Here is a 12282-nt window from a genome sequence, read left to right as displayed (position 1 = left end):
AGCCCATGCAACTTGGATCTCAAGTTTGACCCAGATAACATCTGTCTCTCTGTATCTCACATCTTGCTACAATTTGCAAAAACCTTGTGGGCTGGGTGGGGAAGTGCACACACCAGTTCTCTTAGTCTCAAAACCAGGTTAAGAGGAAGGTCCTTAATCCCCACTTCAGTCAGTCTCAAGGAAACTAAGTCTTGTGTGAGGATTTGCTCAAGTTACATCCCCTTTCTGACCTCAGTTTCCCCATTTGTAAACAAGGTAACCATTTATAACTACATAGACCCCTCAGGAAGTTGGGGTCTTCCCTACTTGCTCCTAGCCATACTTCTGGACTCACAGCCCAGGGGTTCTAGACCCTCACTCACCACGTACTTGGAGGGCGGGTCCTTGACAACGTTAGCGCTGGTCACTTCGAAGAGCAGCCGCTGGGGTGCCAAGGTGTTCCGGGACTTCTTCCAGAAATCCTGCAGCTGCCGCGCCAGGAGCTGACTGCCCCGCTGCCCATCAGGTGGGGGGCTCCGTTCTGCAGACACATGACCAGTCATATCAATGGGCCTAGGGCCAGGGTCAACATCAACCACTGACGTGGCCTCACTCATCCTCCCAGTGTGAGGCAGGACTTACCCCCTTTTTACAGAAATGGAAACTGAGGGACAGAGAGGCACCGAGGAGCCAAACACCGTGCCTGGCAGACAGTAGGGGCTAAATTAATAGCTCCACCCTCAAAATATCGTTAATACATCATTTCCATTCGGATCCCAAGCCCTGTACATTTAATGCCTGCAGCAATTCTGAGATGAGAGTGAGTTCTCCCACTTGACACAAGGGAAAACTTGGCTCAGAGGGGGGTTAAGACTCTCTCAAGGTCACACAGCCAAGAGGTGGCCCAGGCGCTTTAAGAAGTGTGGGAGTTTCAGCTGGATCAACTTAGCGCCCTGGATGCTCTGGGAACGCGGCTGGGATGGAGGCCTAATCGAGCCCCAGGGTTCCCGCCTCCGTCCTCCTGCACTCGCCTGCGTCTTCTCCTGACGTCCCATCCCCGAGGGGCAGCTGGTCAGGGCCAGCCTCCTCGTCGTCCTCGTCCTCGTCGTCCTCGTCGTCCTCGGCGCTGGTGAAGCTGAGGGTGCCGCTAAGTCGGGAGGACAGGCCCTCGGCGTCGTCGTCCTCCAGCTCTGAGCTCTCCGGAAACTGCTCGGCCTCTGGACTGGCCGCCGCCTCCCCGGGGCCGTCGCCAGCCAAGGCGTGCCGCAGCCGGTGCAGGAGCCGGGAGGCCATGGCACCCTGGGGGGAGCGCGCGACGCTGTGTACCGGATCCCGGAGGAGGGGGACCCCAGCCCGGCGCAGGAGGAGGAGGGGCGGGGCCCGAACCGGAGAGGGAGGGGCGCGGTGAGGCCCCACCCCCTGGCAGTCCGAGGTCCTGCGAACCCGGGGACCGAGCCAGCATCGCTTTCCCCCCAACCCACTCAGCCTAGGACCGCGTTCCTCCCCGGAGGGGCTCGGGACCCTCCCGACGTCTCTTGCGCCGCCTCGTGCGCCTCTACCTCCTGCGTCCCACGGTGCATTCAGGGGCGCGCCGCGCCCCAGGGGTCCGGGTGCAGCCCCCCGCAGCCCATGGAGGTCGGCCGGGCTCTGCAGGGCTCCGCTGGGCTCAGGCCGCTCAGAGCGCCGCTCGGGCAGCTTCCTGCCGCCGCCCCGCCTCCTGCCCCGCCCGCTCGCCCGAGCCGCCCGAGAATCCCGGGCCCTTGGCTCCAGGAGGGACTTGGGAAGCCTGGGTCGGCCTGAGGGAGTCCCAGGCCTGCCGCAGCGTCATCCCAGTCCGGCCAGGCGCGTACCCTCCTTGAATCCTCCCACCCCACCCACGTCATCTCCAATCTGTCCCACTCATTTCCACCCAACGCTCTTTAACTTCACAAAGTAATTATGCAATAGTAGGGAGGCCATGTCTCCCGAGAGAAAACGAAGGGCCAGGAGAAGATGCGTGATTTGGGTTGGTTGGAATCTGACCTCGCTGAGCCTAGGTTTCCTCATATGTAAAACAGGAACAATACTGCTAAAACTAATTTTGCAGCTCTTGTAAGAGCGCTCGTCCCGTGCCTGGCATAGAGCAAAGGCTGACGAAATGATCACTTACATAATGATTATTGTTTCTACAGTGTTCACAGGATTGCACAATCTGATTTGAACCTCACACATGGGAAGTAGGCAAACAGGGAAACTGAGGACCAGAGAGGGTGAGTTACTTGGCTTAACCACACAGCTTGCCAGAGGTTTCTTTCTCTCTCTCTCTTTCTTTCTCTCTCTCTCTTTCTTTCTTTCTCTCTCTCTCTTTCTTTCTTTCTCTCTCTCTCTTTCTTTCTTTCTTTCTCTTTTGAGATGGAGTCTCACTCTGTCACCTAGGCTGGAGTGCAGTGGCATCATCTCCGCTTACTGCAACCTCCGCCTCCCTGGGCTCAGGTCATCCCTCCCACCTCAGCCTCCCCAGTAGCTAGGAATAGAGGCGTTCGCCACCACACCCAGCTAATTTTTGTATTTTTTGTAGAGATGGGATTTGGCCATGTTGCCCAGGCTGGTCTCGAATTCCTGGGCTCAAGTGATCCACCTGCCTCTGCCTCCCTCAGAGGTTTCTGAGTATGGGGCCTGGAGCCCAGGTCCCCTGCTGCATACTGCCCTTTTCCTGTGCAGCAGGCCTGATAATCTCAGTGGCTCCCCAGCTTTGTTTTATCTTTTATCCGCAGGGCAGCTGCAGGTCAAGAAAAAGTTATTGTGGCTTCCTGTCACAAAGCCTAGGTATCAGTTGTTAGGGCAGATTTTGATAGTTATACAATACAATAAATAAAATCAAAATCTCTCCAAAGTAGCTCCTACCCTTTCTGAGTGGCACGGGAGAGAAGGGTGGGGGAAAATGCCTTGGGATAAGCAGAAGGTATTTCAGCTCCCTGCCCTCCCATGTGAGCAGAAAGGCTGGGGTTCTTATTTTCTGAGGGTCCACTTTCTACATCCTGCTCTAGGCACTTTACTGTCACATCTCTCCCTCACAGCGTCCTGGGGAAGAGGCTGTAACTGGACATTAATGGTCCATTTTCAAGATGAAGAAACTGAGGCAAAGTGACTTCCCCAAGATCCACATCTGGGAAATAGAGGGGCTGGGATTTTAAGCCTAAGTTTGTGCAATTTTATTTATTTATTTATTTATTTTTAGAGAGGGAGACAGAGTCTTGCTCTGTCGCCCAGGCTGGAGTACAGTGATGCAATCTTGGCTCACTGTAACCTCTGCCTCCCAGGTTCAAGCAATTCTCCTGCCTCAGCCTCCTGAGTGGCTGGGACTACAGGCATGTGCCACCATGCGGCTAATTTTTGTATTTTTAGTAGAGGTGGGGTTTCACCATATTGGCCAGGCTGATCTGGAACACCTGGCCTCAAGTGATCCACCCGCCTCTACCTCCCAAAGTGCTGGGATTACAGGCGTAAGCCACCGTGCCTGGCCAGTTTGCACAATTTCAAACCTCGAATTACTCTTCATTTGGCTTATGGGCAAGATATTGGGACAAAAAAGGCATACTTCATTCATTAATTCAACACTCACTCATTCACCAACCATTGGTTAAAAAATAACTTGTCCTTCGGTATATGCCTTACACGTCTGGGCACAAAGCTGGTCTTCATGAAACCATGGGTTGTTAGAGCAGGAGGGCCCCTCAGAAATCTGGCCTATCACCTCCATTTTACAGATAGGTAGTCTGAGGCTTAGTGAGGGGAAGGGCTTATGCTGGGTCATACAAACAGAACTAGGAGATCTGAAGGTTGCGCATTCTCCACTATTATCATTTCTTCTTCTTTTTGCTTCCTTCTTCCTCCTGCTTCTTCTTCCTTTTTTATTTATTTTTATTTATTTATTTATTTTTTTGAGACAGAGTCTTACTCCATCGCCCAGGCTGGAGTCCAATGGCACACTCTTGGCTCACTACAACCTCCATCTCCTGGGTTCAAGCGACTTTCCTGCCTCAAGTAATCCCAAGTAGCTGGAATTACAAGTAATCCCAAGTAGCTGGAATTACAGGCATGTGCCACCACACCCGGCTAATTTTTGTATTTTTAGTAGAGATGGGGTTTCACCATGTTGGCCAGGCTGGTCTCGAACTGCTGACCTCAAATGATCCACCTGCCTCAGCCTCCCAAAGTGCTGGGATTAGAGACATGAGCCACCGTGCCCGGCCTCTTCTTTCAGAGACAGAGTCTCACTCTGTTGTGAGGCTGGAGTGCAGGGGTGCGATCATAGCTCACTGCAGCCTCAAACTCCTGGGCTCAAGTGATTCTCCCACCTCAGCCTCCCAAGTATCTGGGACTACAGATATGTGCCCACCATGCCTGGCTAATATTTTATTTTTTGTAAAGGTGGGGTTGCATGTTGCCCAGGCTGATCTTGAACTCTTGGCCTGAAGAGATCCTCCTACCTCTGCCTCCCAATGTGCTGGGATTACAAGCATGAGCTACCACCCACCATTCTTTGTTTTATTTTAATTTTTAAATTGGAGACAGCGTCTCGCCATGTTGTCCAGGCTGGTATCGAACTCCTGGGCTCAAGAGATCCACCTGCCTCAGCTTCCCAATGTGCTAGGATTAAAAGTGTGAGCCACTGCCCCCATTCTTAAACTCTGTATGGATATCTCCCTACAGCCTCCCTGAGAAATGGTCATCTAGCTCCTGTTTGGGTATACTCAGTGACACGGAGCTCATTACCTCCTGAGGCCACCTGCTCCCATTATTGTTCAACTATGACTATTAGGAAGTTCCCCCTTATATTGAACTAAATACCATCCAGTTCAGTTATTCTTATGTAGAATATAATATCTGTTGAACACCTGCTACATAGCAAGTGCTGAGCACTGGGAAATGTGATGATCTGTAGAACATAGAATGGGTTGTGAGCATAAGGTATGCTCAGTGCTATGATTGAGGAAACTACTGGAGACCACCTTGGACTCCCTGGTCTGGACACAGTGGGGGAAGGATCCCCGAGGAAGTGATGTTAGAGCTTAGAAAGATGATAGGGAAGTAGACAGATGAAGAGAGGAAAGATGGGAGTTTCTGGCAGAAAAAAACAGCATGTGCAAAGGCTTGAAGGTTCATAGAAGGTGGTGTTTAGAGTAGTCTTTTTTTTTTTTTTTTTTTTTTTTGAGATGCAGTCTCCTTTTGTCGCCCAGGCTGGAGAGCAGTGGCATGATCTTGGCTCAGTGCAACCTTCGCCTGCCAGGTTCAAGTGATTCTTCTGCCTCAGCTTCCCAAGTAGCTGAGACTACAGGCGCCCACCACCACACCCAGCAGCAATTTTTTGTATTTTTAGTAGAGACAGGGTTTCACCATGCTGGCCAGGATGGTCTCGAACTCCTGACCTCGTGATCTGCCAGCCTGCACCTCCCAAAATGCTGGGATTACAGGCATGAGCCACCGTGCCCAGCCTAGAGCAGTATTTTAAAGTCTGATCAGAGCAGACAGCAACACGATGTGGAGGGAAGGAGTGAGATTAGAAGGGCCAGTGGGACCTTGCTTGGCTACATTAAGCAATTTGGGCCTTACCTATTCCCTTGAATAAACAAAAGAACAAAGGCTGGGCTCAGTGGCTCATGCCTGTAATCCTAGCACTTTAGGAGGCTGAGGCAGGTGGATCACTTGAGGTCAGGAGTTTGAGACCAGCCTGGCCAACATGATGAAACTTTTTTTTTTTTTTTGAGACGGGGTCTTGCTCTGTTGCCCAGGCTGGAGTGCAGTGGTGTGATCTCGGCTCACTGCAAGCTCCGCCTCCCAGGTTCACACCATTCTCCTGCCTCAGCCTCAGCCTCCCAAGTAGCTGGGACTACAGGCGCCCACCACCATGCCCGGCTAATTTTTTGTATTTTTAGTAGAGATGGGGTTTCACCGTGTTAGCCAGGATGGTCTCGATCTCCTGACCTCGTGATCCGCCCATCTCAGCCTCCCAAAGTGGTGGGATTACAGGCCTGAGCCACCGTGCCCGGTCGATGAAATCTTGTCTCTACAAAAAGTAAAAAATTTGCTGGGTATGGTAGCTCACACCTGTAATCCCAGTGCTTTGGGAGGCTGAGGTGGGCGGATCACCTGAGGTTGGGAGTTTGAGACCAGCGTGACCAACATGGAGAAACCCTGTCTCTACTAAAAATACAAAATTAGCTGGGCATGGTGGCTCATGCCTGTAATTCCGGCTACTCGGGAGGCTGAGGCAGGAGAATTGCTTGAACCCAAGAGGCGGAGGTTGTCGTGAGCCGAGATTGCACCATTGTACTCCAGCCTGGGCAACAAGAGCAAAACTCTGTCTCAAAAAAAAAAAAAACCAAAAACAAAAATTAGCTGGGCGTAGTGGTATGTGCCTGTAATCCTAGCTACTCAGAAGGGTGAGGCATGAGAATCACTTGAACCTAGGAGGTGGAGGGTGCAGTGAGCCGAGATTGTGCCACTGCATTCCAGCCTGGGTGACAGAGTGAGAGTCTGTCTCAAAAAAAAAAACCCCAAAAAACCAAAAAACAATAAAAACTAAATTGGAATCCCATGGGTCTCACCCTTTGGCACCCTGCCTGCCTGGGGGAGGCCTTATTTAGCTTGGCCCAGCCCTGCTGAGCTTTCCTTGGGAATGTCTATATATAGGGGAAGGGGGCAGCCCAGTTGCCACTGTCCATCTGCATTCCTTGGTGTCCAGCCCCCCTTTCCTGGCCCCAGAGCCTGCTATCGGTTGTCTTGGTGCTCTTTCTGTCAACGTAGCCACTGTCTACAAGCCTTGCCTACTCCCCAGTGCCCAGCCTGCACCTTGTGGATTCTCAGGTTGGGCTCCCTCTGGACTTGGTCTGCCCACCCCTTTACTCCCCAGATGACCAGATTTCTTCTCTGAGCTCTAGGAAGGGGCCAGCTGTCCTTTTACCACTTAAAGAACCTTCCCCTGCCTACTCCTTACTTCAAAAAAGTGAATCCAAACACCCTTTCCCTGGAGAAGGTAACTTTGAGAGAAGGATCTTTGCTTTCAATGATTATTTCTCCTCCAAATGCATATCCTCCTCTCCTCCATCCCTCCATACATTTTTCCATCTGGACAGGTGCCCCAAGGACTGTCTGTCCCAACTTCCCTCCAGTCAGGATTAATAATAAGAATCATCAACATGGGTGGGCATGGTGCCTCATGACTGTAATTCTAGCACTTTGGGAAACCAAGGTGGAAGGATCCCCTGAGCCTAGGAGTTCGAGACCAGCCTGGGCAACATGGTGAAACCCCATCTCTATAAAAATACAAAAAAAAAAGCCACGGGTGGTGGTGCACCTCTAGTCCCAGCTACTCGGGAGGCTGAAGTGGGAGGATCACTTGAGCCCAGGAGATAGAGGCTGCAGTGAGCTATAATAGCACCACTGCACATCAGCCTTGGTGACAGAGTGAGTATAGACCTTTATAATTTACAAAGCTCTGCAGTCAAGTGGGGATAATAGTTGCTATCTCATAGGAGGAGCACTAGATGAGATCATGTTAAAATGCTTAGCACAGTGTGTGGCACGTCATGGGGTTCAGGAAACAGTGGCCTACCTGTCACTTTCTCCTCCTATCCCCTGCCCCTTACCGTGGTTCAAAGACGGGACATTCCTCTTGCCAAGCACCAACCCTGTGTACCCAGCACAAGCTAGGTGACTTATACCCGGGTTCCCATTTACCATGGTCTCTCTGTGAGGGAGACCCCACAGACAGGTCCAATCCCACAGATGAAGAAATGGCTCAGAGAGGCACTGCTACCGGCCCAAGGTCACACAACTCGCAGAGGCTGGCCTTGGATCTTGGGTTTTGGACTTCAAGGCTTGTACTCTCCCCATTTTACCATGCTGCCTCACCCTTTACTACTCTGATCGTCCTTACCATCTTGGAGCCAGTGTGCTTCCTCAGTGGGGGGGACTCCAAGGCGGTGGAACAGGGCAGGCCTTCCTCACAAGAATCTAGGACGTCAAGGCCTGCCACCTGCTTGGAGGCTTAAATTTCTCTGCAAGGGCCCTTGGCTAAATTAGGTAATGGGTTCAGACTGTGGGAGGGGTGGGGCTCGCTGACCCCAGGATCTGATTGGGCAGGGTCTCCAGTGCTGGGGAGCAGGGAGGTGGGAGGGGAGGGTGCCCCTACAAATCCCGGGGGCTAGAGCAGGCCAGGTCATCTTTGGGTGGTGGAGTGCAAAGGAGGCGACCTGCAACAGAGGAGTCCCGGTCACCAGCAACCATGGTAAGGACAAGAGGGGACTTTGTGCCTTTACTCACGGGAGCACTCTGGACCTCTTTCAGGCCAGGCCTGGGTGCTCTGTGGGGCAGTAACTTGGATGTTTGAGGTTGGAGCATGGAGGTTCCTGGAACCCAGGTGTCTTGGAGGAAGGCCTTTGACTTTTCTTGAAAGGGGAGGGTTGGGATATTCCAGAGATTGATCCTCAAGGCTTGCTGACTGCCTACTCACTTCTGGAAACTTCCAGCAGTGTCATTCATAGACCTGTGAAGAGCTCTTAGCTTGTTTCCTTCACACAGTGGGGACTCTGAGGGGTCAGAGTGAGTCACCCAGCAGGCCAGTGGCAGGGGTGAGCCAGAAGCCTGGCCAAACCCTCCTATCATCATGGAGAGAAGAAAGCCTCCTCCAGAAGACGGGAGGCCGGCAGGGCGTGGGGCCTGCTCAGATGCAGGGCTCTGGGAGCCCTGAGGATGATGGGAAGGGGCAGAAGATGACAGACCAGAGTTAGAGAGACTCCGCTCTCCTAGAGAGGGCTTCTGATTTGGAGCTGTTGTTTTGGTCTGAGATCCCCCTCCCCACTTCACATCAAGGAGTAACTAGATCCCAGAGGCCAGCTGCTGTTGCCCATGCCTGACTAAAAATAGCCTGCCCTCCTGGCACAGGGAAAGAGGAGGAGAGGAAGGAGGGGGAGAAGGAGGAGCACTGGTGGCCAGCCGGCTGAAGAGCTCCTTGGAAGCCTCACCCCGTCCTCACTGCCAGCCTCAATCCAAAGCCTCTGACCCAGATGGCCTGGCTTGGATATGACATGGAAACCCCTGCAGAAATCTCACTTTCATGTCAAGGCCTCCATCACATTCGGCCCCCCATGAGGGGCCTTTTCTCCAATGACTGAATCCTAAGAAGGAAGCTGACGGCCTCCGACTCTGCCAGTTCTCTGAGGGGCGGGATGATGTGTCTTTTGTCTCTTCTTTGTGGTTCCAGTGCCTGATCTGTGGCCTGACATGCAGCAAGTACTCAATAACTTTGTGTTGCATTATTATTTATTTGAGAACAAACATTTTATTGAGCAACTATTAAAGTACCGGGCACCATTAGGAGCTGCAGAAAACTGGAAAATAGTGCTGGAATGGTGCTAGCCCTTTACAAAGCCCTTTCACACCCCTGATATCTCATCCCTGAAAAGCTACAGAGAAAAGATGAAGGCACGCTAAGTGACGTGCCTAAGGTCACTGAGGGGGGGGCGGTTCCCGACTTGGCCTTCAATTGACAAGTGAGAAGGCCTTGGGCTTAATTTGTTGTCTCCTCTCTTTTGCTCAAAACTGGGGTCACAGGCTGCGCGCGGTGGCTCACCCCTGTAATCCCATCACTTTGGGAAGCTGAGGCAGGCAGACTGCCTAAGGTAGGGGGTTCGAGACCAGCCTGACCAACATGGAGAAACCTCATCTCTACTAAAAATACAAAATTAGCCGGGCGTTGTGGTGCATGCCTGTAATCCCAGCTACTCAGGAGGCTGAGGGAGAAGAATCGCTTGAACCCCGGAGGTGGGGGTTGCGGTTGTGGCGAGCTGAGATCGTGCCATTACACTGCAGCCTAGGCAACAAGAGCAAAACTCCGTCTCAAAACAAAACAAAACAAAACAAACAAACACAAAAAACTGGGGTCAGGCCGGGCATGGTGGCTCACGCCTGTAATCCCAGCACTTTGGGAAGCCGAGGTGGGCGGATCACCTGAGGTGAGGAGTTCAAGACCAGCCTGGCCAACATGGTAAAACCTCATCTCTACTAAAAATACAAAAATTAGCTGGGCGTGTTGGCACATGCCTGTAATCCCAGCTACTCGAGAGGCTGAGGGAGGAGAATCGCTTGAACCCAGGAGGTGGAGGTTGCAGTGAGCCGAGATCACGCCATTGCACTCCAGCCTGGGCGACAGGGCAAGACTCTGTCACAAAAACAAAAAACAAAAACAAAAACTGGGGTCAGAAGCTGGGCACAGTGGCTCAAGCCTGTAATCCTAGCACTTTGGGAGGCCGAGGTGGCAGGATCACTTTAGCCCAGGAGTTCAAAACCAGCCTGGGTAATATAGTGGGACCCCGTCTCTACAAAAAATTTTAAAAATTAGGCGTGGTGTACGCTATAGTCCCAGCTACTCAGGAGGCTGAAGTGGGACGATTGCTTGAGCCCGGGAGGTTGAGGCTGCAGTGAGCTATGATCACACTACTGCACTCCAGCCTGTGTGACAGAGCGAGACAAAACAAAACTGTGATTGGGTGCTGTGCGGGCACACAATTATGTGACAAGTTTGAAGTTGTTCTTCTGGACAACCAAGGGTGCTGACAGAGTGGGGGTTGGGAAGAATGGCTTTGAGGTGAGGAACTGCTCTGGGGCTGCCTCTTCAGCTCAGACTTTCTCTGTGTCTCCTGCAGACGGACCAGCAGGCTGAGGCCAGGTCCTACCTCAGCGAAGAGATGATCGCTGGTGAGTGAGGCGCGGCAGGCTGGGGGCTGGGTGGATGTATGCTGGGGACATGTTGGCCTCTAGGCAGGGTGGGGGTGGGGGGGTAGGTGTGAGGCTGACAGTCCAGCAGGCCTCACCTCTGCCCTCTGCCCTCCCTCGCAGAGTTCAAGGCTGCCTTTGACATGTTTGATGCTGATGGTGGTGGGGACATCAGCGTCAAGGAGTTGGGCACGGTGATGAGGATGCTGGGCCAGACACCCACCAAGGAGGAGCTGGACGCCATCATCGAGGAGGTGGATGAGGACGGTGAGCGGGTGTCCCTCGGAGGCAGGGGATGGTGGGGAGAGGCGGCAGCGGCTGGGCTCAGGCTCAGTCCGCCACCTGCTGCCCGCAGGCAGCGGCACCATCGACTTCGAGGAGTTCTTGGTCATGATGGTGCGCCAGATGAAAGAGGACGCGAAAGGGAAGAGCGAGGAGGAGCTGGCCGAGTGCTTCCGCATCTTCGACAGGTGCGCTGGGGGCCCGGGAGCCGAGGGAGGGGCTTAGCAGTCAGAACCCGGCCGGCAGCGCTGGAAGCTTCCCCGTGTTGGGAGTGCGGAAGCGGGGCGTCGAGTGTGGTGGCCAGGGCAGCTCGCCCCGGCCCTGAGCCCTGCCCTGTCCCTCGGACCTGAAGGAATGCAGACGGCTACATCGACCCGGAGGAGCTGGCTGAGATTTTCAGGGCCTCCGGGGAGCACGTGACGGACGAGGAGATCGAATCTCTGATGAAAGACGGCGACAAGAACAACGACGGCCGCATTGACTTCGACGGTGAGGGCCAACGGGAGCTTGGGAAGAGCGGGTGGGAGCCCCAGAGGACGGCGGGCACTGGTGCCTGGCTCCGGTGCAGTGTCCTTGGCCTTGTGGGCTGGGCTGGGCGTAACTTCACCAAGTTCCCCCATAGTCTCCTGGGGGCAGGTATAGAAGCGCTCCACGACTCTGTGCAGTTTATCAATTAATGACCAGGCAGGGGGGCGTGGTGGCTCAGGACTGTAAAATCCTAGAACTTTGGGAGGATGAGGTGGGAGGATTGCTTGAGGCCAAGAGTTCGAGACCAGCCTGGGCAACATAGTGAGACCCTGTCTTTACAAAAAATAAAATAAAATAAAAAGGCAGGTGTGGTGGCACACCTGTGGTCCCAGTTGCTCCGGGGGCTGAGGTAAGAGAATCGCTTGAGCCTAGGAGATCAAGGCTGCAATGAGTTATGATTGTGCCACTGCACTCTAGCCTGGGTGACAGACCTTGGCGACCTTGGCAACAGAGTGAGACTCTGTCTCAACAAAAACAAGAACAAAAAGTCATCCCCTCTGTGTGGCTGGAGCCCTGGCCTGGCCTCTGCGTCCCCAGTGGGACCCCTGACCCTCTCCCTCTCCTTTCCCTCAGAGTTCCTGAAGATGATGGAGGGCGTGCAGTAAGGAGTGGACAGTCGCCTCTACCAAGATCGCTGTCCCTAGGGTGTGGGAGACTCCGCCCTGCCGGGTCCCCACCAGGGAGGCGCGGCCCCTTGTGGGTCTTTGTCTGGAAGGAATAAAAGCAAATGTTCCAAAA

At 53.3% G+C, this 12282-nt stretch overlaps 2 protein-coding genes across 11 annotated transcripts in view; one reads left to right on the top strand and one right to left on the bottom strand.

Moving 5' to 3' along the window:
* Positions 1–1846, bottom strand: part of SNX21 (sorting nexin family member 21) — an 8520-nt gene extending 6674 nt beyond the window's left edge. For 4 of the 9 annotated variants that reach the window (XM_055104850.2, XM_057300859.2, XM_055104851.1 and 1 more), the window contains exons 1-3: positions 1539–1713; positions 1011–1278; positions 363–520 (exon numbers count right to left, since the gene is read on the bottom strand). In XM_055104850.2, the coding sequence (XP_054960825.1) occupies positions 363–520; positions 1011–1278; positions 1539–1559 (447 nt within the window). In that variant the 5' untranslated portion in view covers positions 1560–1713. Of the gene's footprint in view, positions 1–362; positions 521–1010; positions 1279–1538 lie in introns of all 9 variants that reach the window. The other 5 variants (XM_055104852.2, XM_063601076.1, XM_008951370.5 and 2 more) reach the window with 4 other exon arrangements.
* Positions 1783–12282, top strand: TNNC2 (troponin C2, fast skeletal type). 2 transcript variants are annotated; one of them, XM_034947490.3, is made up of 6 exons: positions 1783–2228; positions 10665–10716; positions 10858–11001; positions 11090–11204; positions 11369–11505; positions 12118–12282. In XM_034947490.3, the coding sequence occupies exons 2-6, from the start codon at positions 10707–10709 to the stop codon at positions 12147–12149; spliced, it is 438 nt and encodes a 145-aa protein (XP_034803381.1). In that variant the 5' UTR covers positions 1783–2228; positions 10665–10706; the 3' UTR covers positions 12150–12282. The 2 variants fall into 2 exon arrangements, with proteins under 2 accessions (XP_034803381.1, XP_003826032.1); XM_003825984.6 differs by lacking the exon at positions 1783–2228 and adding an exon at positions 2925–8248.

This window comes from Pan paniscus, chromosome 21, assembly GCF_029289425.2.
Source record: "Pan paniscus chromosome 21, NHGRI_mPanPan1-v2.0_pri, whole genome shotgun sequence".
Taxonomy (NCBI): Eukaryota; Metazoa; Chordata; class Mammalia; order Primates; family Hominidae; genus Pan; species Pan paniscus.
This window is presented reverse-complemented; position numbering and strand designations above follow the sequence as displayed.

What these genes read in the sequence shown, in the direction of transcription:
- TNNC2 (XM_003825984.6), top strand. An exon ending in CGAGGAGGTGGATGAGGACG is followed by an intron (nt 11,002 to 11,089) that starts GTGAGCGGGTGT and finishes TGCTGCCCGCAG; the next exon opens with GCAGCGGCACCATCGACTTC. An exon ending in CGGCCGCATTGACTTCGACG is followed by an intron (nt 11,506 to 12,117) that starts GTGAGGGCCAAC and finishes CCTTTCCCTCAG; the next exon opens with AGTTCCTGAAGATGATGGAG.